At 40.0% G+C, this 27,970-nt stretch overlaps 1 protein-coding gene, 1 long non-coding RNA gene and 4 other non-coding genes across 14 annotated transcripts; 3 read left to right on the forward strand and 3 right to left on the reverse strand.

Moving 5' to 3' along the window:
* Positions 1–2,977: 2,977 nt before the first annotated feature.
* On the forward strand, positions 2,978–27,954 carry LOC108622255 (NAD kinase). 9 transcript variants are annotated; one of them, XM_018020011.2, is made up of 9 exons: positions 2,978–3,230; positions 4,794–4,847; positions 18,983–19,066; positions 23,939–24,068; positions 24,448–24,573; positions 24,757–24,928; positions 25,772–26,112; positions 26,456–26,538; positions 26,991–27,183. In XM_018020011.2, exons 1-9 carry the CDS (start codon positions 3,118–3,120, stop codon positions 27,181–27,183), a joined length of 1,296 nt encoding a protein of 431 aa, XP_017875500.1. In that variant the 5' UTR covers positions 2,978–3,117. The 9 variants fall into 9 exon arrangements, with proteins under 9 accessions (XP_017875500.1, XP_017875503.1, XP_017875501.2 ...); XM_018020009.2 differs by lacking the exons at positions 2,978–3,230; positions 4,794–4,847 and adding exons at positions 11,761–12,029; positions 12,890–13,199 and having other exon boundaries at positions 26,991–27,954; XM_026811358.1 differs by lacking the exons at positions 2,978–3,230; positions 4,794–4,847 and adding exons at positions 13,185–13,199; positions 15,904–16,073 and having other exon boundaries at positions 26,991–27,954.
* On the forward strand, positions 3,693–3,764 carry TRNAG-UCC (transfer RNA glycine (anticodon UCC)). Its single transcript has one exon. It is a non-coding gene; the product is annotated as a tRNA-Gly (tRNA).
* On the reverse strand, positions 8,759–8,829 carry TRNAG-CCC (transfer RNA glycine (anticodon CCC)). The gene has a single exon. It is a non-coding gene; the product is annotated as a tRNA-Gly (tRNA).
* TRNAG-UCC (transfer RNA glycine (anticodon UCC)) lies at positions 9,230–9,301 on the reverse strand. The gene has a single exon. It is a non-coding gene; the product is annotated as a tRNA-Gly (tRNA).
* On the forward strand, positions 13,405–13,476 carry TRNAE-CUC (transfer RNA glutamic acid (anticodon CUC)). Its single transcript has one exon. It is a non-coding gene; the product is annotated as a tRNA-Glu (tRNA).
* LOC113463983 (uncharacterized) lies at positions 16,080–22,777 on the reverse strand. Its single transcript, XR_003388813.1, has 4 exons — positions 22,690–22,777; positions 18,036–18,137; positions 16,287–16,359; positions 16,080–16,219 (listed from the first exon to the last, which is right to left on the reverse strand). It is a non-coding gene; the product is annotated as an uncharacterized LOC113463983 (long non-coding RNA).
* Positions 27,955–27,970: the final 16 nt, after the last annotated feature.

The raw sequence follows: 27,970 nt of genomic DNA on the forward strand, positions 1-27,970 counted from the left end.
GTTCGTACCATTAAGGATAATTGCTCCCTTTGTACAATTTCTGAACGAGGATAAAATTTGTAATATAGAAAATAATAAAACCTGCCCATTCTCTTTTAACACGTTAAGTATAATTTTCATTCAGATTACGTCAGTCACTGTTGATATAAAATTTAAAAATATGCATTCTTCCATTAAAAAACTCTAAATAATTTGGAGATCACAAAAGAATGTAGTTAAATATTATCACCAAAAATAAATTTTAATAAACACTATTAAAACATTTAATGACTAATAAAATAATTAACGGCTAAATGGAAAGGCAAAACAACCATTTTATGTATTAACAACTTCCTTATGTTTCCTAAGTCTAATTAAATTAGATCTTAACGTCGAAGTAAACAAAACAGAACTATCTCACAATTCTGTGATGTTCATTTAGGATTTCCTTTTCCTTCAAGTCACGATTAGACGCACCGAAGCACGCGCTACTAATTGGCGAAGGTTTTCGTAAGATCGCCGAGGCAGATCGTCGGCGAGGTTTAGAGAAGCTCGTGCAACCAGAGCGGCACCGTGAAACTATTATATCGAGCGCATCTACTTTCGTGCGAACGGATCAATTTGGTAGGAAACAAAAATGGTGCACGTGAGTTACGCTCGGTGGTTCGCGATTAAAACGCATCGTCATCGATGAAACGAAGCCAATTTGCTACCGCGAAGGCCGCAGACTGTCCTCCGCGTTGGCTCTCACATTTTTCTCATTCCACTTATTTGCCTCGGTGAACCCGTTTACAGGACCGCCCACTTTACGTTGCTCCCGTGTAATTTTCATTCCATGTACCACGCGCGAAAAATAGAATATTCCAGGGGGAATCACGAGCCGCGGGATAATTTATCTGCCGGTGCTCGGGACCGAGTCGCGATAAATTTAACGATGTCGTTAAACGTAGCGCTCGTGAGTAACCATTGATAATTTTCCCTCTATAAAAGAATTTAGGATACACCCATAAGGAGGATAAACCGGAGCAGTCGTCGCGTTATCATAATTTCGCATTTTCCCTCGTCGGCCGGACTCGACTCGTTGCATACATATACATACTTGCATGCGTCTGTAATTTGTTACCTCGATAAGGTACTCGCATCCACCTCGTTAATCGCGATTCAATTTTCCATGAACATTTTTCGCCTCATTGTCGATCGTTCGTGAAATTGCTACCACCTACGCGAGAGTACTTGACGGAATGAGAAATCGAAGCGAGCGAGGTCGTTGACCATTCGTCGGCGCGTTTCGTGCGGGGTAAAGGATTTTTGCATTAACCGTCGCTGCGCCGTTTTCCCTACCTTTATTTTCTTCCGGACAGGTGTTCGGAACGCGACAGAGGAATAGGAAAGAAATGGGTGGCGTGAACTAACGCCGGTGGCTCCTCGTGTGTGCCGTCGGGTTCGCGATGAAGAAACACAGATGATCGAGTAACCTTGATCAGTATTTAAATATTAAATATTGTAACACGCCAATAGTCTGGTCGTTACATAATACTTTATTTATAACTGTCTTCTAATAATACGTGTTGGCAAACTATTTTACATCTCATTCACTATTTATTTTGAACGGAACGTTTAGCCTAGTAGTGAAAGAGTCGTTCGCATGCTCGTTTGAAAAATGAACAACTTCTGAGAATAACGAATGGGAAGGAAGATCCCCCGGCTGGTTTTTAATAGAGGTCATTAATAATTGAAGACTTGACCGAACGGATAGAATCAAGCACAGCTGTTAGCTTTCTCTAACCGCATATGGAAACGGAAACTGAAAGCTGTTCGACGACTGGAGCCGAGATTGCTGCTATCAATCCGCTGGCTGCGCACTTGTCGCCTTCCGGTTTTGATAAGGGTGACGGTTTTTCTACTCGCGCCATCTGTGGTTCGCGTTACACTCAAACTGTAGCAGAACTTTCGTTCTCAGGTAACTAGGGTAGTTTTCCCATGGTTTTCCCACATTTGTCGGTAAGTTTTTGACATTTTTCTAAATATTTTTTAGATTACAAAACCGCACAGTCTGTACGAGCTGATACATTTTCTATCAACGAAGTTTGAAGCGACTAAGAAATTGAATTCAGGAATTTAATCCGATTGCCTTTCTGGTAAAAGAAGAACTCAGAATTAGAACAAATCATAATGAATTGAAACAATCCGCAAACAATTCTACATGTAAACACTGAAGGGCGAACTAATATTAACTCCAATCGCTACTAGCATTTCGACTTGTTTTCCTCGTACTGAATCAATTACGATAAAAATGGATAAAGAATTTACATTCCTCGTAGCAAACCGCATAAACATCCAACGCTAGTGATTCGCATTCAAATAACAATATGCAACAGAGAGTAAGAACAAAGATGATCTGATATTCTGAAAGCATTTGGAATTATTCCAAACTGGAGTAATATAATAAATGTCCCAATTTCTGTTCACGTCACAACTTCTACTACTCATAAAATTATAGGAGAAAAAGTGAATAGGAATTGCGACGTAAACAGAAATTAGGACATTCACTATACTACTGTCCTAATCCCACAGTTAATCAAAAGACCGTCTATGTCCATCTGACTGATTAAGCAGTGAAGAATCTCGTCGAGCTCAGTGTGAAATCGTTAACAAAGAAGCTGCTCTTCGCTAAAGGAGTCCACGCGATACGTGATAAGAATCGATGGGAGCGTAACGTGAGCGATCGGGGCTAAAAGCGGGAACCGTGTCGGCGATTTAAACGCGATCCAATAATATCGTGAGAGTGCGAACTCGGTAGGACCCCGGCGGACGATAATAGAATTCTCGATTCTATTCGCACGACCAGTATTTACACGACAATATTATTCTCCCCCCTGAGGATAGAAGAGAGCGGCGCGTGGTGCGAGAGAAAGAGACACAGGGTCCCATTAAAGGATAGCAAATAGGCGCGATCCGGCCGGTGAAGTCAACCTCGGGTTCCACGGGTGTTTCGCTTCCAGTACGCGACGAGACATCTCTCGGTGCGGTTCTCGCAACAACAACGTCGCACTCGTGCTGTCGCGTTTCCGTTTCCCGTGCGAATACGTCGCGATCCGACGAAAGGGGTGGTAGAGAGAGGGCGAAGGGTGGTTCAGGATGAACGAGAGGGACCTACAACTGGCTAGGGCGATGGTGGATCTCGAGCTGGACGAGACGGCCCCAAACAAAACCGCTGTGTCCAAGATGCACGATAAACAGCAGACGTTCAGGTGAGCGAGTCACTCCGATCGGAGTGACCTTTGACGCGGCAACCGACTATTCGCCGCGCGAATTGAATTACGAGTGATCGAACGCTGATCGATAGATCGTTCGATAGTTAAATGAAATTGCGTTTGAATCCGCGAGCCTCCCGCTATTACCAGTCGATGTTTTTTTTTAAATGAACTACGGACGCACGTTGTGGCACTCGGTGTAGTACGCGTCGTCGCGCGTGGAATTAATAGAAACCGCGATACGAAAATAAATTGGCACCGGTTTCTGTTTGTCTGATCACGGTTGGCGACAGGCGTAAAAATAAAAGGTTAGAGACTCGTCGATCGCAGGTGGTCGTACGTGGGAGCTCAAATGCTGAATTTCCTTAAAAGCTGGAGCGTAAAAGTCAAGGCCACAGTTGCCTCGGTATCGATTAGCATGTATTAGGTCACGATGTGATTGTTCGTACGTCGTAAAGTGCGATGGTGGTGTAATGGTGAGCATAGTTGCCTTCCAAGCAGTTGATCCGGGTTCGATTCCCGGCCATCGCACACGGAATATATTTTTGCTGCGTTCTATATTTTTCTTTTATTTCTTTTTGAATTGGTGAAACGGTTATTGTGAAATTAGTTCGCAGCCTCGGGACATTGTGCTAAAGGCTTATCGTTATATCGAAACCCTTCACTGACAATGAAACCAATTGGGCAGATCTAGGCCAAGGCTGAAAACGGACCTTGCCGTTATTACCTTTTGGAATAGAGCAAGAGAAAACTATAGAAGACATCGTGACCGAACATTGCTATCGAACACATATACTAGTGGTTCTTAAGTAATAGCAAACAACAATCAGTAATTGAAATTAAAGAAAAAGAAGAAAATTTTCACCATTTTTTTAATGGGACATTTAGGCCTGATGACTTCTACAAATGTTTTCAATATCTGGTCTTAAGTATGAAATAGCCGTTGCCATTTCCTCTTCTATTGGGTTGACAAGAAATAATTTCGGTTTTTATAATATAAATCGGTATCTGTAAAAATTGTAATTAATTTCTTGCCAACCAAATATACTCGTCAACCTTTCACGTTACTTCGTCTTAATGTTCGTTAATAACACGCGAAAGCAGATCTGATTCATGATCTAGTAGAAATCGATACAAGCTAACATAAGTACATAAGTAAACATGATGAAACTAAATACAGTGACATTTTCTTCTTAATCATCGTCTTAATTGTTCACTGAATTTCAAATTTTTTAACACTGCCTCTAAGTCCACGAAGCACCAGTTAAGAACCATTGATCTATTCGATCAAAGATTGCTTAATAGCCAGAGGGTTCAATTTGAATATCTGACGAAATCTCCAGGAATAAATCAAGGAAATCCTAATTAGAAGTTTAGAGTAGTTTCTTACATAACATACTATGTTCAGTGAGTAGAATTATTATATGAAGATAACTTGGGTCATTTAGTACAGCATCATACTTATTTCATTATAATTGTTTTTGCATAGAAAAGAAAAATTCTTATTATTTAATCTACATTTCATTTACTTATACTAAACCCTTTCTGTTTCTCTTGAAGCAATTCGCGGTGTGAGTTAACGGCCGATTACACCGAGGCGTTGGAGCCGCGAAGGTAACGCAGTTCTCTACGTTTTATCGATTGTTTGTCCTGTAACTGGCGCCATTAGCATGTCAGGCTAAATCCAGTTAGTTGTTCTGTCCCATGTTCTGTCCTCTGCAAGTAGTGGTAACTCAAACCAGAGATAAAGAAGGAGATTGCCTTTGAGTTCTTTCTAAGCCGATTTTTTACTGTCGTATGCTACCGCCTCTAACGACGAACGTCCGAACGCTATCCATATTATGAGAGGAGTAATGATAATGAGAGAGAGAGAGATATGCACATTATGTTGATCAAAAATTATATACGCTCTCATTCTGCCTACCATTACTCCCCTAAAAATATGGGTACGGTACGGACGTTCGTCGTTAGAGGCGGTAGTTTCCGACAGTCAATCAAAAATCGGCTCTGCGTAGAACGGGATCATGACTCATCACTACTCAAATGATGCGCGCTTGTCTCAAATACTTTAATGTTTTTAAGGATTTTCGTAGAAAATTCGCTTTCGTTTAGTCCTTCGTGGATGTAGCACAGTGTCACGTTTAGTTTTGTGTAATTTGTTGCATGTACCGTGATTGTCTTTGCACTTTTTTATTAGAACCTCCCAAATTTTATTCAGTTCTAGTTCTCTTCTTATTAAGAGTAATAATCGAAGAAAAGAGAAAGCGATACTTTATTACAAGACAGCAGAGTTTATTCATTTATAGAAAAATTCAGCAATAAATATAAATGCTTGCCATATTAAGAAATATACAAAATATTAGAAGACGAGTGCCTATTTTACAATACTTACATAGTGGAAAAAATGTCTATTTAGAATACATTTTATTAAATGGTATCGTAAATATTTTATTCTGCGTAAAAATCCGCAGTCTGTTTGTTACTAAAAACACTCAGAAAGTATTGAATGATTTCTTTTGGTTGCAACCCAGTTAAAAGTGCACCACGTTTGTAGAGTTGCTTCATTTTTAATCAGAAGAGTAGAATAGTCTTTCGCTTTTGAAAATGAGAAAGTTTCTCACAACGCAGTTGGCAAGTTAGTTTCAGGATCATTACAAAGTGACTTGATTCACGGTCACTGGGTCTGCTTTCGTTTACAACTGGCTGACTCCACTATAAATTAGTTGGACCTAGTCCAAAGATTCCTCCCTCCCATATAATAATTTAGTTCGAAAAGAAATTACGTTCTGACTGAATATCTGAGGAATGTCGACAATTACCATACAATTTACTCAGCATGATGCAGAGTTCCTCTGTTCAATTGCTGTATCATTTTCAAGATCACAGTGTCATTGTCACTATCTGGCAGTAATAACACTCTGTGTGCGCAATGACAAAGCGTAATTATTGACACTACGTCGATCGTTTTCCTCCTCTCGGCAATTAGCCATCGTTAACAGATTGACATTTTTACAGATGAGATCAACATGAAAATTATCGGCTGATTCGTTACGATATCGCTTGCAAACATTGCTTTATCTCGTTAGTTTAGGTCGTCATCCGAGGTAAAGAAGATCTTCATCTCTCAGGGACGAAAGTCCTTACGTTTAAAACGTATTCGCTAAATTTATATGCACGATTCTAGCTTATTTACCCTGATTATGTTCTCAGCAAAAGGAAGGATTCGTTACGATTCATGAGAAAATCTTTAATTGAACGTTTCTATATTAAAATAGGAAATCTATGTGCATCGAGAAATAATTAATCTGTTAAAATGTGAGAAATCTGACTCGTAATAGAATTGTAAAATAAATGCTTGTTGAAGCAAAGGCATAATAGATTGTGTACATACGTACTCTTTGCAAAGCAATAATTCTGCCAAGTTCTTAGAAGTACTGCTCTATACTGAATTAGCTACTTATAATTCACGAAGTGAACTTTGTAATAATTATTGAAAGAAACACTATATTGTCTGAATTCATTATTTGAACATATATAGACCGAAGTGAAGGATCGACTTCCTTCTTTGTGCACTGAACAAAATTGAAATAGAAAATCTGTGAATACTCAGGAATAAATAATCTCTGCTTCAAATATGAGAAATCTCGCAGTAGAATTGCAAAATAAATTCTTGTTGATACAAAAACATAATAAATCCGCTACGTACTATTTGCAGAACATTAAATCTGCGATGCACTTAAAGATCCCTGAACTAGTTATTTATAAATTATAAAATACACTTTTCAATAATTATTTAAAGAAAAGCTGTGTTGACTGATTTCCAATTATAATTGATAATTAATAATCAATAATAAACAAACTGAGATTTAAGAATAGTTGACCAAATGTCATAGTTTTTCATAGACATTAGCATGAATTTACTTGTTGAAATTACTTCGATCCTGTGGAAAATGGGTCAATTTCTTCGCCGAAGGATGACGGTCCAAATAGGGAAACCGTTCTTTCATTAAAAAACTAGAACAAACAATGAAACTTAAAAATGTATTATAAAATCGTCGATTAAGTGTGACTATTGAAGATAAAAAATCAATATGATAATCGTTCGAAACACGTGAGATTTTTCTCGTTTAGAAAAACCGTTCAAACAATCACAGTCATTTGTCTCGTCATCCGAGGTAAAGAAGAGTTTCGATCTCTTGTTCACTAAAGTACTTAGGTTTGATAAGTATCCTTGATGAATCGCAGAATTTACACGCATCCTAATTTATTTATCCTGACAATGCTCTTAGCAAAAGAAAACATCCGCTATGATTAATGAGAAAATTCTCTAATTGATAATTTTGATACATGCATATATTACTTTTTATATCGATATTTTATGTATTCAGATCTAAAGTACTTAGGTTTGATAAGTATCCTTGATGAATCGCAGAATTTACACGCATCCTAATTTATTTATCCTGACAATGCTCTTAGCAAAAGAAAACATCCGCTATGATTAATGAGAAAATTCTCTAATTGATAATTTTGATACATGCATATATTACTTTTTATATCGATATTTTATGTATTCAGAAAATAGCAGTTATTATAATATGTGTAATAACAGACTGAAACTGTTTAGAACATTTTAATCTTAATCTAAGAGATCAGTACTTCATACGATCTTCGATAAAAAATTTGATATTATACAAGATAAATACCCGTAATACACATCTATTCTCTACAGATAAGAATTCGATAATCACAATGAATGATATCCTACCGCTCAGACTTTATTCTAAGTGTCATGATCGATGAGCGAATACAGCCACTGGTTGTTGTTTTCGATCCTATTATCACGCGTTCCGCCTCTGGGGGAAGATAAGGGGTCGAGAGAAATCAGTATCTGACATCCGCGGATCAATCCGAAATCGCGAGTATACACGCGAACGGCAACCGCCTCTCGCGACTTGCTCGCCGCTGGGTTATCACCAGAGGTTCCCTGTCGTTATCAGCACCCGACATTTTTGTTTCGTACCGACAATGCAATTGCCGTTCCGCCGAGCGTGTAACATCGCCGTAAGCGTAAGTTTTCAGTATCGTGGCGCCCGGTATATAGTGATGCAACGCGGTGGATGTGTTCTGAATCGTGCGGTTTTGCTCAGGCGAAGTATGAGCGTCGCGAAACTTATCAGGTATGCCACACTGATATGCTCCGGCGGGATGTGTATCGTTATCGGTGGATTTGCAATATTAACCGGGACATTTCTATCGATAAAAATTCAATGCCGAATTCGCTGCGATAAGAAATGTGTGTTCGTTTCCTGACGTCGAGTCGCACGAGTTTTTCCATCACCGTTTTCTAACAGTTCAATCACATTAGATGCTCGACATTTTGTTTCGAAATCCAGCTATTCAGATTGTTCATATTGGTAACACGGTACTACCGATACCAGGCAAGATTTAAATAAAAGAGTGATTCACAGTTTTTATTAAATATGTATTAGTTAGTATTTATTGCTTGCAAAAGAGTAAAATTAAACTGCACTGCCCGGGAATCGAACCCGGGTCGCAAGGATGGGAATCTTGCATGATACCACTACACCAGCAGTGCTTCTTGCGGACGGTTACGAAGTGTCGGCGGGATAACTACCGGGACGCTTGCAAATATTTCCAATTTATTATTCATAAAAATGAAATCGATGCGAGACACATACGCCTATAAATAGCCTGCGCACTGGTCATTTAATATGAAAAATCAGAATCTTCGAACTCAATCGATAACAAATACATATAAACAAATATGTGTAAAATATGGATAACAATAATAATATGTAAATGGAAACAATAATTAATTGTCTCATTTATATTTCACATTATATATATATATATACATATTTATGATATAGATCCAATTTAATTTTATACTGACAGGAGGTTAGACAAGCTTGTTTAGACCATGTGTAAAATTGAGTGATTAGTGAAAAAAAGAATTGCAAAAATTAATTTACATGTGCGATGGCCGGGAATCGAACCCGGATCAACTGCTTGGAAGGCAACTATGCTCACCATTACACCACCATCGCACTTGGCGAACATAACTCACCGTACATCATTTCAACCCCGTTTCCTCTGACATACTTTCATTTGAGGTTTATGCCAATGTCGTTGGATTTGTGTAATTTTCCACTTTCCGCGTCGTAACCGATCTAACAGCGGGAAATGCGATATTGTCCGTTCGTACCACTAGCTGCTGCTTCTAAAACGTGTGTCCAGAAGGACGCAACCTCATTGTCAACCGCACTGCACTTAAAAACAGCTTTACGTTCCGTCAATGGGAAAATATCCTCATTTCTAGTGCTGGACGCCATGAAATCAAATACTGTAATTGGTCCTTACGTTTTATTGACATACAACCCGAATTTCAAATGTAAAGAATAAGTGCAAAGGTCTAATAAAACCAGGTAGGAACACGCGAAAATTACCGGGAAAAGTGAGGTATAAACGCACGACGAAACGACGAAAAGAATGAACAGTCGGTACGTTCTGGAAAGTAATTAAGCCTAAGGTCCAAGGAATAACATCGAAGGTAAAGACATTTATGACACCCTAAACTGTCCTAAAGTGTATTGCTCTTCTTCTATAGCTCGTACCGTTATTTTACGAGTGGTCATTCATTTAATTTTCTTTTTTCCTTACACCAGCATAGATTTGAATATATCTGAATATACTATTCTCTAATTTAAAAATAACATATAAAATTATAGAAAATACACCAGTGTACAGAAACAGTTACGTGAGCAGAGCAAAGTATATATACCTTACTTCAAAAATCCGAACCTTCATTACAAAATCGAACATTTCGAAAACCTTGGAATCGCAAAGATTTGTTTATCGGATTAAACTGGAAAATTCCAGGCAGCAGATTGATTATATTGGTTAACGTTACAAGAAGGACGCGGCCCTGGCGTGGCGCCTGTCCGCAAAATATTTTGGTTAGCCCCGTCGATTTTGCAACGACGCGCCGCGCCGCCAGTTCGGCCGCAATAAATTTTGATCACTTTCATACCATAATTGCATTACGCGCAACTGGTTTACAGTTATGTGTTACGAGCTTATATATATATAATGTGTATCACTGTTTTATTATGCAATCGGAGAGGCGCCAACGCGGGTTGCGAGTTGGGTTTACGAAAAATATTTCTTTACTCCGACACGAACGTCACAGCCGTGCTTTGTGTCAGAGTTATGTATAGCCGGACTCCGAAACCGTTCGTCACGGACGGGAGTTCAACAGCATTGGGGCACGAAGTCGTCGGCCGGAAGTCGACCGACCACCATGGTCTCGCTTCCTTTTTACAATGTAACATTTATTAGAGAACCGAAGAACGAAACGTCTGTCTTTTCGATAAATTGTTCACTGAGAAAAATTACGATTTTCTGCCTAGTCAATTCGCATTTGAATGAATGCAATTGTAATAATTATACCAAATGCGAAATTGATATAGCACAATAACAGATTTTAATTTCAAGAGTTTTATTTTTGCATAAAAATTCACAATCCAATGTATCATGTCATAGTGTGTCATGTCAAGTGCTATGTCAATGTTTTTAATATACATTACATGTTATTATTTATAGGACTTTTTCAACCTTAACATCAAATATATTCTTCATATTTTCTACACATCAAGTTTTTCTATTAATGCATAAAACCCGCAATCTAATGAGAATTGTAGGACTTGTAGAGAATAAACAAATTGCACTATTCTTCAATTACATGAATTAATTTTTTTATACTATCTAAAATATCTGAAGGATGTGATAGCAAATAATGTGGAACATGGGACGATTTGTAGAAACGAGAGGAACAATTTTTATTTCAATTGTATAGAAATTTATTTTAAATAAAGAGAAAACGGGAAATGGGTCAGCCACGGTGTAGACTGCGAGCATCATGGCAGTCGTAAGGTCTCCTTGCAAACGAACCAGTTAATCGTTCGTTCGCCTTTCATTGTCGCTTTCACTGATTAGAACCGAGGCTAGCACAGAGGCTTCCGAGTGCTACGAAAACAACCTTCACTCTCCAAACGACTTCTCTTTTTAACAAAAGGACAGAACCAAAGAAACGAGTGGGAAAACGTGAATGGCACGTGTTGCATTTGACTGGAAACCATCTGGAGTGCGAATTGTACAGACTCTGAAATCAACTTCGAAGAAATTCAAAATAAAATCGAATTATCAATGACAAAGTGCCCGCGACGATTAAAAATATCTAACAGATAAAATAATGTGCATTACATAATATCAACTCGATAAATCATTCGCTGGATTAACGTCAATAGATAATAACTTCTGAAATGACGCGGTGATTAATATTACGAAATAAAACGACCGAAAGCTCATAAATTTTCTAAATAAAAAAACGTCGTTTGGTTGCGCGTCCTTTTTTAATGGCGCACGGTGTTAAGATACGTGCACTGCGGTGGGGAGTGGTGGGGCGCGAGTTAGAAAGCCCTAAGTGCCTTTCAGTTCAGAGGCTGCACCCGGTAAAGTCGTTGCTCACAATCAGTGAACTCGGAGCGGTCGTCGATCGCGGTTTACAGTCGGTCACCCGGGAGCTCGCCCGTTTCATTCAGTCTCAGCTCGAGGGGATTCCGGTTCTCCACGAGGCCCCGTTTTGCCTCCTCGTCTCAATAGCGGGATCGGGCCCTTCCCTAGGGCGACACTACCGCCGCGTAATTGGAACGTCGCGAGCAAATTCGTTTTAGTCGCGACGCGACTACGTTTAAACTAGAACCGCCGGCCTTGTAAGTAAGTATGCTTTCTCTTTTTAAAAATAGGCGCGCGTTCCCTCGCGACCGATTTTCCTGCGCATAAACGATTTCGTTCCGATGATAGCCAACCCTTTCAGTGTCGTGGTCAAATGAAAAATGTGTTATTATTCAGTCCTTGCATATTCAGATTTCTCGTATCTAGGTAAGTGGGTCAAGATGTTAAATAAATAAGTGCATGTGTACAAGACATGATAGGAAATATTAAATTCACTGTCGTTAATATTGAGACAACGTATATTACGTATAAAATATTCTGAAAGGGTTGAAGACGGTCATTAAATTCTCAGTGTTTTCTTTTTTTTTCGAGATTATAATTAGACTCTCAAACTCGGTAAAAAATTCAATAAGCCCATGATTAAATTCCGTCCGTCGTGGAGTGAAATTCGTGCGAGAGAAGTAGGTCGCAAACCCGTGGTGGAATGGAATAGAATTATCGCGAATCGAGCATTTCGGTGTTAAAAAGGACTCGACCGAACGAAGTACGAGGGAACGGGGACTCGAGTAGCAGTTTAGAATCGCTGGTCGAGGTGAAACGAAATTGACGGGCAACCTGGAATTGCGCAACACTTTCTAACGTTTATTTATTCAACCGTACGTAGACGCGAATGGTACAAGTTTTTTCTCTTAAAGCTTCGCAACTAAATCGAGAAAGAAAGCTGAGAACTAGATATTCGGTCACGTGCCAAACAGCTGATTCGCGTTACAAGGGATCGTAAAAATCACCGGAAGATTCTATCGCGAGGAATAAATAAACTCCGGATCGGCCGGGTTCACTCGCTTCGGTTAATAAAAACATGAAGGCAGGGAGAAAGTATATTAAGTCGTAAAATATTGTAGTGGCGAACATGTGCGGGACTCTCCGAGCTAAACATGTGTCGGGAACTTTTGTGACGACGAGGAACGCGTGGTGAAACCGGGGCCCGGGTCGTTTGTGAAACAAATTGGAAAAGAGCGATGTTTCACGGATAATGGACATGGTGAGAGAAAAGCCGAGACGTCGAAGCGTGAGCGAAATGCTCGACTGGCGATGGACCGCCAGGAACAAAGGGAACGCAGCCTCGGACGACACGTGCACGGACGTGCCCTTTCTTGAGGATCTAGACAAGGACCCGGAAATGCGCCGCCGGAAACGTTCCGGTACTTGGCCGTGAGTAATCGACTCTATGAAACATTTCGAAAGTGCCACTAAAGGATATCGTCTCGTATTAAAATTCGTTCACCTTCCGCGTTTAAATTAATAAGTTTCACTTCTTAATTAACACCAAGATCATCAGATTAATACTGATATCAAAGTAGAAATTATTTTTAAAGAATTGGCTTGTTCAATTGTCTTCGTAAACAAAGTCTTCAAGTCCGGTATGGTCTAGTGGCTAGGATACCTGGCTCTCACCCAGGAGGCTCGGGTTCGATTCCCGGTACCGGAATTTACTTTTTGCCACTAGGTCAATTTATCATCATAGAACTATATATTAGAATCAAAGAAGCAAACCCATGAAATTTACTTTTTATTTTTAATAAAGAACCGTTAATACTAAAATGCGAGAAGCAGTAGATCGAAAAGTTAACGCGAAGCGAATATACGTTCGGTGAATTTCGTAATTAAACAGGGCAGCGTAATCCGAATCCAATTCGTGCGAAACTTGAGCGAAGTTGTTTGCTTGCTCAACATTCTTGCATTACTCAGGGCCATCGGCTGGCTGCAAACTGACAATTTGTCTCTGGCATGCCGGCTACTTTGTCAGCTGGACGCGCGTACATAACTGCGACTGTAATTAATACTGTATCTAGAACCGTACGGCAATAATAATTACGGTAATCAGTATCAATTTACTCAATCGACTCGGTTCACTTTTGTTTTTTCGTCACGCATTGTCACGACTCACGACGAAATCGCGGAGTTGCGTAAAAGAAGTTAAATAAAGACTGCAGTCCGGCATGCTTGTTGGAATTGGTTGGTCTTCGGTGGTGCCGGAGCATGCGTGCACAACACCAGGTGTCGCGACGCCAGCGTCGACCCATCCACGGTATCGTAGCGAAATACTTTATTTTCCAACCGTTCAGTAACGAAACGCGCCCTTACCCTAACCTGAGCACTCCGATATTTCACGGACAGGATCACCTACCTTTGGTAATACCCAGTGCACCCGCCTAGGCGAATTCTCACACATGGATGAAGACGAAATAAGGTAGGACACGTGTTGGTTAACTTGTGTTTTTCTGACATGTGCACGCGTGTGCATCGATTATGGGGTGGGTTCGTACAGTAATATTAGATCGAGAACATCTCCTGTTGGCACACAGACACGTTGTTAAAAGATTTATAATTGAAATTTTGAAAAAGGAATTGCAGAGTTAATTCCATTCTGAGATAAATCAATTAACTGAGACTATTTCTTATAGTGACACTACACCCTTTCGTAAGTAAATTCCCTTGAACTTACGAAAGAGTGAAGTGTCACTATAAGAAATTCTATTAGATAGAAGATCATAAACATTTTCTTGTGTTGGATAATCTTATGTAAGATAAAAATACTGATAAAAGATTGAAAATTAGAATTGTTGTCGTGAACCCGAAGGGTGCCAGAAGTACACTATCGTTTGAAAATAACTTTATTTCGTAAGTACAAGAAATTGAACTTCACTCGGCGATGGCTCGTTTCTATCTGCCGTTCGGGTATGTCAGCTCGAAGAAAGAAAACAGTGAAAAATCTGGTGGGTAAAGCCATAGGGAGAGGAAATAGCGAGAGAGAACAAGGAAGAAAGTTTATGGTTTGCAGGGCCTTGAGACCCAAGGGTAAACTGTTTTATGATAGGAAAGTGAATTTCGTGGAAACTACTATTGCAGGGATTAGAATGGTTACCAGATGTTGGGGATGGAGTGTAAGGGAAAACTTTGCAACAGCAATGGAATTGTTAGAAGTATTTAACATTGTTAATGAAAAATTGCAAAGTGAATTCTGAGATAAATCAATTAACTAAGACTCTGAAGGAATTTATTTACGAAAAATCGAAGTGTCAGTACAAGAAATTCTGTTAGATCAAAGTCTTAAACACTTCCTTATGTCGGTGCACAAAAATGTTGGTAGATTAAAAATAAAAATTTTTAATAAGAAATTGCAGAGAATTTTTAATATGATTTCTAATATTCTAACGTATTGTTTCGGCACTTGTTAATTAGATTTTACCTAACTTCCAATTGTTGTATTTCAAACATGTATTAACGGCCATACGAAATTCTGTTATTACTGCATCTATATTTTTTCATGAATAAAATCAAAATTTTAGCATTCAACATAAGAAATCAAGTTGTAATAATGTATTTAATAGCCTCGCAAAATGTCGAAAATTTTGCATAGTACTTTATTAATATAATACCTAATAACTGTTCAAATTGGAGTTGGCCATTGTTTTTAGTTAAAAGCTCATAAGATCTTAACTGGAACTCTAAGGAATTTAGTTATGAAAGAGTCAATTTTCACTACAAGGTATTCTGTCGTAGAGGATCGAACCAGGACTAAACGCTTGTCGTAGGTTGTGGTTTGATGGAAACGAAAGGAGGGTGACCTGTTGAGGCTAGCCGGTGAACTGTTAGGCATCATTAAAACTCGCGGATCGCACCTCGTTTCTTACACGTGTGCACGCAGTGTAGGCCGACGCGGCCCGTGTATCTGGCTCGAATCGGTGGGAGTGTTTTTTGCTGCTCCTTTCTTTAAGACCCGAGAACGCGTTCACCTTTCGCCGGTGTACATTCCATTTTGTCCGGCACGGCAACCGCCGCCGATGGGCCCCTATGGGCTCCCGTGGGCTTCGCCAATGGCGCCCCCATTACAACCGTCGCGTTGGAATTTCAGAAATTCTCGTTCGATGCAATCGATTACCGAACCGGACATGGCCGATCGTTTTCACCTTTAACGGATCGGAGCCAAATGGAGGGAGAGGGAGAGGGAGAGAGAGAGAGCAGACACAACAGATTGGGAAAGAAAATCGAGCGACGCGTCGCCGCGACGACGGCATGGCACAGGTGATTTTGCAAGTCGTCCGTGGACAGAAATCTGGGCCAGGCGACGATTAGACGACGTTGAAAAGGGCCTTCTCTCCCTTACCGTACGGTTCGGTCGGTCGCGCGTGCACGATTCCCCATGGAACCTTTCTCCCTCGTTTACCGTCCTGTACGTTTCTCAATCAAACGGGAGAAAGTCGCGTATCGGATAGTGAAACCATGAAGAAAAGTTACCTAATACACTCCGTCAAATTCCTGCTCTTCTCCGGTCCTTCCGCGTCTTGATCGAGCATCACGTTTGTCGTACCTGTAATTTAACATTGCATGGAAGTTTTAAATCCTCGGAGGACGATTCACAATTCATGTTAATTCGATGAATCAATGCATCAATGTTTGCGAGTTGCATCTTATCTAATGCATTTTTCATGACTTGACATCGTGCAGTGGCCATCATTTAATCCTCACGTTTCATATCATACGGGAACGGAATTGCCATGAGAAACTACTTATTCTTGATAAGACAATCTGACATAATCTAAGGTTGCGCAATGTAGGCGACATAGTGCCGACAAGAACCGTGGAGTTTACGGTGTACCGACGAGTCGGTTCCGTAGAAAGAATCCCATAATTGCTGGCTACCTCCGGTCTGATCGTCATTCCGCGTGCAGCTACCTTGCGATTCGGTCCTTTCTAAAGGCCTCTGCCTCCGCGGCGTTCGTTAATAGGAACCGGCGGATCAGTGAGTGACTCCGAATGCTCGCGTTGCTTACGGTTGAATTCTTCGGTTTTCGTCGAAACGAAAAAGGAACTTCTTCGAAAAGCTAATTGATAAGTGGGAATAGGGATCATCAGTGTGCGTTGCAGAAGAGGATGAATAATACATAGACTCAGCCGCGTGCATTCCTTCAAGAGAACACGAAGCGAAGTTCAAGGCTAACAAATTGACGCCTTTGGAGTCTTCCATCGTGAGACAATCATTAGGAGAGTGGAACCAAGTTAACCAGTTGATGAAGTCAGAGTTTGGTCAATTACTCCAATCAAGAGGATATTAAGACGATATCGTGAGACAATTATTGTAACAAGAAGAACCTCTTAGAAACGTCACTTTTCTTGGATACTGTAAGAGACGAGACAATAATACGGCATAAATAATAAAGACTGAATTCTAGTGCAAAGCGAGAGGAACGTCCATCCAAGAATTGCACGCCCTTGAGTCTAAATTTCTCGGTAGCTATCTCGAAGGACGTTGTTAATTTCATGCTACAGCGGCCTTCAGTCTTAAACGATTAGTTCCGCAAAAACCATCAGGTTCCTTTTTTTTTTTTTTAACGAGAATCGTCGAGTTACGAACGGAACGAACCAGGCTTTATGCAATATTTGATGTGCTATCACGGAGAAAACTACTGCTATCAGGAGATACTCGATCCGCATCAATATCAAGCGATATGCTACTGTAGTTAGAAGCGAGAGCTCCGTGCCTAGTGTTTATGGCAACTTGAGCACCACGTGAAGCACCTCGCTGCTTACTCGTGTGTTTAAACATCGAGACAAATACTCAATGGAACGAGCATAGACTATAGACCGCAATAAACGATTGAATTTTTTCATTGTGCAATTAACAAAATTAAACCGGTTAAAAAAATTTATTATATATAAAAAATAGTTAATCAGTGCTTAAAATGTGAAAAATCTCTCTTATAATAAAATTGTAAAAGAAATATTTGTTGAAGCAAAGTCAGAATCTATTTTTGTACTCTTTGCAAAGAAATAATTCTGCGAAGCACTTAAAGATCTCTGGATTAGTTATTTATAAATCATAAAGTGCACTTTCCAATAATTATTAGAAGAAAAATTGTATTGGCTGATTTCCGATTGTAATGGACAATTAGAAACTAATAATAAACAAACTGGGATTTAAGAATGGCAGACCAAATTTCACCATTGATAGACATTGATATGAACGGATGTGTTGAAATTACTTACGACGTGTTCAATCCTGTGGAAAATGGGTCGAGCATCTCGGCGAAGAATAACGCTCCGCGTAACAGAGTCCTCAGGTAGAAAAACCGTTCCTTCATCCAGGAACTAGAACAAATAATGAACCATAAAAATATATTATAAAATCGTCGATTAAAAATGACTATTGAATAATAATGATATATAATTCATATGATATTCAAATTAATTCAATGTAAATCGTTATGATAATCGTTTTGAAGCACGTGCGTTTTTTCTCGCTTTGAGAAACCGTTCAAACAGTGATACCAATCCTATTTACATTTCATTGGTTATTAACATGTTTCAACGTCAAATTTGAATTAGAGATACATGTATGCATATGCATGTTCTTTTTATTCAAAAGTCTACGATTTCAATGTTAATCATTCTCGTGAACCTGCATGATCTTTGGATTTGAAAAACGCACTAAAACAATCTATGATAATCATTCGTTTCTCTGTTCAGTCTGACGATACTTTTTTATCATTCGGTTTTATCAGACTTACAGTTATAGAAAACATCGGTCGGTTCGGGTCGATAGTTCATACGGTCGAGAATAAAAATTAAGGCGAGAATAAACGACTCCACTTTAGTCGTATTCGATAAAAACGAAAACAAATTAGAAGCAGTACAAAGCGAAAGAGCAACGAGTGATTCACGCTCTTCGCTTTCAATTTTGTTGTATCAATCAAGGTAAACCGTTTTCACCTTTGTATATTCCGTAAAAACCCGTTGAAATTGCTGAGTGTGCGGGTATTACAAATCAATTTGCATGTGCACCTTGTAACTTGGACATTAGTATATACTGCAACAGCGTGTTAGCAGCAAGCTTGTAAGCTATTTCCGCTTAAGGAGACGAGACATGAAAAACAAAAAGTTATTTTAAAGTAGTTTGTTTTATTAATCTACTTAATATTTATTTTTATTCACAGGAGGACGAGAAGCCTGAACGCGCCGAGTCCAGTCCAACAGTTTGGCCCGTGTGGCCGTATGATGAAGAATTCCGCAATGGTCATGTATGTACATACATTGATTGAAACGTCAAACCTTTTTTAAGAAAAGCTTTTCTTCAGATCTGAGCCAGCGAATCTTATCACTCTTAAGGGGGTAAACTCTGATAGCTACGCAATATAGTAGACTGTCAATGATACAAAATTGGCCAAAAATATGGGTTTACAGGAATATACTTTTCATCCTTATATGAGAATACTTTCCGGTCTCTTTAGAAAGAGGAAAGTCAATTATCTTAAAATCTGGTCATTATTTCAATGAAAACAGCCTGCTTTCAATAAAAAACAATCGCTTATTAACGCAGGCATTGTAACTACGATTTTTCGTCCGTATTATAACGCTCATATTACTAAATATCAGCATATTCTGATTAAATAATGACCAGAGCGCGCCAGATTTGACTTTCGTCTTTCTGAAGAGGTACCTGTCGACCGGAAAATATTCTCACGTAAGGACGAAAAGTGTAAACTCATATTTTGCACTATTTTTGTCTGGTTATCGATAAAACAGTACAAAAAAATCAAAATTCTTCCGACGCGTGTTAGAAAAGTCAGGTGACTATCATCTGAATTTTGCTGAATCAGCGGTAATCAGCTGAATTATGTATTACATAAAAGAGGATGTAAAGTGATTTTAATTATTAGCAGACAGAAATGCAGTTTTACATAATTGCGCACTCTCATGTTATAAAAACATTTCCAGTCTAATTACGTCCGAAGCTCGTAAACTTTTGAAAAGTCGGATAAGTTACAGATTCGTAGAACTCGATTTTCCACCAGTTTTTCTGCCCACTGTCGTTCCGGCTAATTGGCCATCAGAGTTTACAGAGCGAAGGAAAGCATCGCGCGCGGTTGTCTTGACCCAATTACCCGTTGACAATGACTCCTTAAAGTCGGCCTAAGCGCTGTTTTGTCAACGTGAAAGCGGGTCTATAAATCACGGGTCGAAACATCGTCGAGAGAGAACGGGTCGTGAAATCAGGAAATCTCTGTCATTTCATGTAACTTATTCCTGTTATTATCAGCAACTTTGACAATGGCTCGCGTTGCGCAATCGAAGCCGCCTGGCAGGTTGATGCTCGCCTGATAATAATTACACCTGTGCCAGAGCGTGAACGCGTTCCTTGATCCTCTGAGAAAGCGTGCAATACTACGTTTCATGAATTTCCATTCACGCTAACCTAGCCTAACCGTGAAACAATGCCGCGAGTCGATCGCCACCGCGATTCACTATCGGTAAGATAGAAGAAATTCTACAAGTAATTGCTGTTTTGATTAACGCCCGATGACGCTCAATCGCATTTGATCGAACTCACACGTGTCGCGTTGCATAATACGAAACAGGCTCGTAAACGTAAGACGAATAAGATCTACGAGTTTATTCAATGACACTCATTAACCCCTCGCCGTACAATTTAGCTCGGGGAAAGTCGGGCTTTGTACATTCCCAGGTCGTTTCCCGCCGCATTTTATTCTTATAGCAGGCTTTGCATATTCTCGTTGTACATGAGATTATGATCACGAGCCTAACTCGTGATGTCCACGTTTGGCATGAAATTATAATCACAAGTTCGACTCATGATATTCATGTTTAGTACAAAATTCTACTTACGAGTCAGACTCGTTAAAGTACGGCAACGGGTTAAGGTTGTATGAACCCTTGAATAAAAAACATGACATGGCATTTAAATTTTAACAATTATTAGATATTAAATTAATAAAACGCTGTAAGAAATTTTAGAAATTTCGCGAGGATATTAAAAAAGTTACTGCAACTTGAATTCTTTAAGGTAGACAATAAAAAGCCAGCAAAAATGAAAATTATAGGATTTGCAGACAATGTGGATACTAAATGACTCAACTTCTGTTCACGTAACGATTTATCATTTCATTGATTTGACTTTCGTCTTTCTGAAGAGGTACCTGTCGACCGGAAAATATTCTCACGTAAGGACGAAAAGTGTAAACTCATATTTTGCACTATTTTTGTCTGGTTATCGATAAAACAGTACAAAAAAATCAAAATTCTTCCGACGCGTGTTAGAAAAGTCAGGTGACTATCATCTGAATTTTGCTGAATCAGCGGTAATCAGCTGAATTATGTATTACATAAAAGAGGATGTAAAGTGATTTTAATTATTAGCAGACAGAAATGCAGTTTTACATAATTGCGCACTCTCATGTTATAAAAACATTTCCAGTCTAATTACGTCCGAAGCTCGTAAACTTTTGAAAAGTCGGATAAGTTACAGATTCGTAGAACTCGATTTTCCACCAGTTTTTCTGCCCACTGTCGTTCCGGCTAATTGGCCATCAGAGTTTACAGAGCGAAGGAAAGCATCGCGCGCGGTTGTCTTGACCCAATTACCCGTTGACAATGACTCCTTAAAGTCGGCCTAAGCGCTGTTTTGTCAACGTGAAAGCGGGTCTATAAATCACGGGTCGAAACATCGTCGAGAGAGAACGGGTCGTGAAATCAGGAAATCTCTGTCATTTCATGTAACTTATTCCTGTTATTATCAGCAACTTTGACAATGGCTCGCGTTGCGCAATCGAAGCCGCCTGGCAGGTTGATGCTCGCCTGATAATAATTACACCTGTGCCAGAGCGTGAACGCGTTCCTTGATCCTCTGAGAAAGCGTGCAATACTACGTTTCATGAATTTCCATTCACGCTAACCTAGCCTAACCGTGAAACAATGCCGCGAGTCGATCGCCACCGCGATTCACTATCGGTAAGATAGAAGAAATTCTACAAGTAATTGCTGTTTTGATTAACGCCCGATGACGCTCAATCGCATTTGATCGAACTCACACGTGTCGCGTTGCATAATACGAAACAGGCTCGTAAACGTAAGACGAATAAGATCTACGAGTTTATTCAATGACACTCATTAACCCCTCGCCGTACAATTTAGCTCGGGGAAAGTCGGGCTTTGTACATTCCCAGGTCGTTTCCCGCCGCATTTTATTCTTATAGCAGGCTTTGCATATTCTCGTTGTACATGAGATTATGATCACGAGCCTAACTCGTGATGTCCACGTTTGGCATGAAATTATAATCACAAGTTCGACTCATGATATTCATGTTTAGTACAAAATTCTACTTACGAGTCAGACTCGTTAAAGTACGGCAACGGGTTAAGGTTGTATGAACCCTTGAATAAAAAACATGACATGGCATTTAAATTTTAACAATTATTAGATATTAAATTAATAAAACGCTGTAAGAAATTTTAGAAATTTCGCGAGGATATTAAAAAAGTTACTGCAACTTGAATTCTTTAAGGTAGACAATAAAAAGCCAGCAAAAATGAAAATTATAGGATTTGCAGACAATGTGGATACTAAATGACTCAACTTCTGTTCACGTAACGATTTATCATTTCATGTACAATGATAAGTCAGTTTCTACTAATTGTGACGTGAACAGAAATTAGGACTTCCACTAGATCGCTTCAACTATTGGGTATAACTTCTTATCAAATTACTTAAACTGTTGTCAGAGATCTTACGGCTCATACAACTTGAAACAAACATATTTTACACTTGAACCAATAATAGAATCTTATTAATACTAATTTAATTAATTTCTGGCCTTGCACATAAAATGCTAAATAGTATACTTACTCGACAAGTTTTATCAGATAAATATGTGCAAACTATTAATAAAACAGAATGACCTAGAACCAGTATCATCGAACGGACTATTCAATTAATGCACGCGTTTCATCGAACGGGAAAACTTACGCACATGAATCAGAGTTTACGTTCGCGGATTTGCATATTATGCAGATGAAAAGGAGAATACTCGCGACGATTACAACTCGCGTGCATATGTACACGGAACGCAGCGGCGCTTGCGCGTCTTGTCCGATTGTTTACCGTTAAAAAACGTAGCGCGGTGTTCGGTCCACGTTCAGTGCGAGCGCGACTCTCAATCCGGTATCACGTCATGGTTGGAACTGTCAGGTAGGCGTTCGACAAATCACCGTATTGAGCCACGCTTACGCGATCAATCATCTGTTAAAACCGGCCTTCCGAAGCTTAACGACAATAAGAAAATACTCGATCTTCCTTAAAAGACAGATAAATTTTGCTCCATACGTTACATTATTTCGACACAATACCGTTTTCTAAACAAAAAACAACAGATAGTAGTAGAAACTCCAAAGGTTGTTATATAGTAAACAGACTGATTGTACTTAAGATAGCGTACAATTTTCTGATTAGGAACTATTGTTTTGGCAAGAAAATAATTTTGGTTCTTCCCAAATGCGTTGTGTTATAAAAACGGAAATTACTTTCTCGCCGACCCAATACAAAGTAAGTAGTAAAGGTTTACTGTTTACATCATTTCCTGGCTACAGAAATGTACATATAAATCGTGTCCCAGATATCGTACGTAACGAATCGGACTGTTCAGAATTGATAATAAACGGCGCGAAGACCCGGGCTAAGATAATAGTCATCCTGCCCGTGCATATATTATGCACCCGTTCGCACCTTTGATCCGCGCGACCCTAATTCAATGGTAAGCCGCCCGATCGATTCCCTTTGTGTTAAAACGGGTTCAGGTCGCACGCGACGTACCCACAGAATTTTTAATAACGTTAAACAGTCAGGGGTGATAATTTAATGCAAACATTTCCATGTCGCCATAAATACAGCGCGACGATTATGAAGCCGCGAGAACGTTGTCCTTGGTCGTAGAAGATTCTTGCCAATCGGAGCATAAACTAGCTTGTATCCAGAAAATTAATATTAATCATTTGACGACGGCTTTAAACGGCTATGCCGCATACAAAGATCCTTATGTAATTGCTGTACGGGTGTCCAGCATGTATGCAATTAAATTGACCGCTCGTTTCGTTTTCAGGACCATACAGGATCCAGCCTCCCAGAGGCTGACGTGGTACAAGCCGCCGCTCACTGTTTTGGTGATCAAGAAGGTCCGTGATTCCTCGGTACTGCCGCCGTTTGTACAACTGGCCACATGGCTAATAGAAGTAAGTGCACTTCTTGCATTTATGGTAAGAAAAAAAACTTGCATGTTTTCGCTCGAACTTTGTTTTATGCAAAGCAGTGGTAAAATTGATTGCAAGGAGGAAAGAACTATATCGGGAACAGAAGTACGAATCGCCTAGGTCGCATTATACTTTCATTTCAGTAATTATACTCCTACCTAGAGTAGTACATGCACACAGGCGGCTCGTACTATCGATCCTTATCATGTGACTAGTCAACTTTTCTACGTGTTTTATCGTCGATGATGACCTTGCGTTATTGTTCATTAAATTTACGGCAACGACAAAAGGTTACGCTCGTTTCTACTGCTGATTTACGTAACGCGGTGATGATTATGACGTGCGAATCAATTATCCACAGGAAAAACGGATGGTAGTGTTCGTGGAGGCTTCCGTCCTCGAGGACCCAGCCTTGGCCACGGACCCCAGGTTCCAAGGGGTTCGAGACAGGCTACAGACGTTCAGGGACGGCACCGATGATCTCCAGGTACACATCCACTTCTTCAAAAAAAACGACTGACATAATATTTCTTAAAATAATGGAGACATTGTTGTCTGGTTTCGAGCCATTTAGAATAGACGACGACTTCTGACTTTGTAAAAAATGAGTAGCTTCGCAAATCCATTTCCAGGTCTCGGAATTATTAATTATTGCTCATTTTTGTTGAAGGATCGCATCGATTTCATCGTCTGCCTGGGTGGCGATGGAACTCTTCTCTATGCAAGCTTACTCTTCCAGAAGTCGGTCCCACCGGTGATGGCTTTCCATCTCGGTTCACTAGGGTTCCTCACACCTTTTGAGTTCGATAATTTCCGGGAACAAGTGACGAACGTGTTGGAAGGTGAGCCTTTGATTTTACATCAATTTCCCAATGCAAACAATCAGTAGATTTTATGCATGTATAGAAAATGTTCTGTCCAAATTTAATATGAAGACTCGCCATTAAAAGATGAGTGCATATTACAATAGTTCAGTAGATACTGTTTTATCTTGTATAAAAGTCCGCAGTCTAATAATCAGTATCGCTACCATTTCCCCGCATCATAGCACAATGTGAAAACAGCCAATCGTAGCGGAATGGGACTTTAATAATAATTTAATCGTCGTTGGAGTTAGAAAATGTCATGTGTGATAAAAAGCGGTTTCACCTTTTTGGAGGAATGCCGGGGATTAAAATAAACATGCGTAAACATTCCTCGCAGCATAGCCTTATTGTACAGTAATAAATAACTATCTCCGTCATTACTGCCACTATCGCTTATAATGATTGACATCATCATTAAATGTACGCTCTACCAAGCAAGTCTAACTTCAATGCATCTTCTCAGAACTTATTACAGTACAAATATTCTGCACGTTCACTTTTCATTAAATTCAAATACAGTAAATGACCCAATTCACTGTTCACGTGACAACTTCTCCTCGTTGGCCTATTTTAAATAATCATAAACCAGTGAGTAGAAATTGGAACATTTACTATGAAGTTTCAAAAATTTGATACATCTCTATTCAATCATAATTGAAGCCACATTTCTCAGTGAGCTACGAACCAAGTGAGTCAAAAATGTTCATAAATCGTCTGCTAAAAATCTATTAGCACCCCATAGTGGGTAGAAGGTCGACGACGTGTTAAACAGGAGAGTTATAAATCTGACCGAGCGACGGCGGCGGCCTCGTGTTTCAGGTAACGCGGCCTTGACCTTGAGGAGCCGGCTGGAATGTATCATAAAGCGAAAAGGGGAAGAGAGCAAGGAAGCGAAGTTGCTCGTGTTGAACGAGGTCGTCGTGGACCGAGGGCCATCCCCGTACCTGTCGAACATCGACCTCTTCATCCAGGGCAAGCATGTGACCAGCGTGCAGGGCGACGGTCTGATCGTCAGCACGCCGACCGGGTCGACCGCATACGCAGTCGCCGCTGGCGCGAGCATGATTCATCCTTCGGTACCTGCGATCATGATCACGCCGATCTGCCCTCACTCCTTGTCCTTCAGGCCGATCGTCGTGCCCGCCGGCGTCGAGCTAAAGGTATCACCAAATTTCTTTTCTCATTATCTTATACAAAATAGTAGCTTCCATCAGAAATCGTCAGACAATTATTTCCAAATCACGCTCGATGAAATTCTTACGTTGATTGTTTACAAGTTTCGCGGATCGATACGAGACAGTAATCGTATTAGCATGATACAGTATTTCCGCGTGGGTCAGCGGAGACTATCGCGGCATCCCATAGAAGGAAACTTGGTCCCCGTGGATGTCGCCCGCATTCCCAGACCATGCGTTACCTCCGAGAAATTTTTGAGAAACACGAAGAAGATCGAGTGACGCATATCAATATTGTTTTAACACGAATTTATCCTCTCCCCTGTAGATTTCTGTCTCGCCGGACAGCAGGAACACTTCATGGGTGTCCTTCGACGGCAGAAACAGACAGGAGCTATTCCATGGCGACAGGTAAATGCTAATATCATCTCAGACCAGTCTAACACGCGTTTCTCGCTGTTATTCCAGATAATGGCGAACAGCAACGCACGCAGCACAGCCTACGTCTCCTTCGACGGTCGCAATCAGCAAGAGCTACGCGTTGGGGACAGGTCTGTCGTAAAAGACTCTCCTACATTCCTACTCTCATTCACGAAATGCTATCTTCTTACAAAACAATTCATCTTCAAACTTAATAATCTTTTCTTGTGCCCATTCCATTTCTTAATTCATGGTACTGGCTTTACTTCTTAAGCGGTGACTGATGGAAGATGGGATTTTATCTGTTCGACATTTTTCTGGAGACGTTGGCTGTACTGCAAGCTCTTCATGCTTCGTCTATCGCTACTATTATCACGTTATGCCGATATCATACAATGATGAAAGTCACTTTTCATTTTCTAATATATTTTCGTTATTTTTAGTCTACAGGTGACCACCTCGACTTATCCAGTACCCAGCATCTGCGCTGCGGACCAAATCACCGACTGGTTCGATTCGCTGGCGGAGTGCCTCCACTGGAACGTTCGCAAAAAGCAGAAGCACTTGGATGAACTGAGCGATCTAACCCACTCGTCCAGCAACGATACCTTGGATTCGCTGGATCGCGATAGCTAGGCCAGGCAGGCGAATCGCAATAGACTTTATCCAAGTTGTCAGGTCCTAAACGCTCGACGATCACGAGCTGATGACTCTGACTTCGTTCGACGAAGTCGTCGGTGAGAACAGAAGAGAATGAACTCATCAAGTTAGTCGTTGAATGAACTAAGAAACGTTATCCGTTTGAACATCAGTGTTTCGTTTGAAGTGCTGTTTCGAAGCATTGGAAGAGAATCCGCTGTTTTTTAGAAGAGAGGTTCGTTTGGGCGGGTTCGGTGCACAGCAGAAGTGTATTCTCGCATAACGCATCAACGCATAATTGAAAACCTCCGCAATGATGTTCAGATTCGCTGCTTCTAAACGAATCCTTCATTCTTCTTTATTATTAACGTTTTCGCGAGGAAACCACGAAGATGGTACTAATAGTTGAGATACGAAAATATCTGAATTGTCTAACAGACAAAAATGATAACACTACTTCTTAATGTTCGATCGGAGGTCAAGGAATTGTTGAAAGTGTGTCACGCCGGGTGTTCACATTTATTGTTATACACTTGTGATTAACTCGAATCAATTTGCGTTTTCACATGTCACTTCATGAAAGTGATTTTAATTGCATACGGAAGAGAACACACACGCACGAGCGCGAATCAACTGACGCGTGTAAAGACGCGCGTTGTCGGTCTTCTATTTACCGGCGACGAAGATGAATCCGTTATTTTGTAAAAATTGATGTACTTTTCCTATCAACGAGCATTTTTAATAAACGAAAATCATTTTTGTACAGAATCTATTGTTCTATGCC

The sequence above is a fragment of the Ceratina calcarata genome, unplaced genomic scaffold, assembly GCF_001652005.2.
Source record: "Ceratina calcarata isolate Rehan_Ccalc_2016 unplaced genomic scaffold, ASM165200v1 scaffold211.2, whole genome shotgun sequence".
Taxonomy (NCBI): Eukaryota; Metazoa; Arthropoda; class Insecta; order Hymenoptera; family Apidae; genus Ceratina; species Ceratina calcarata.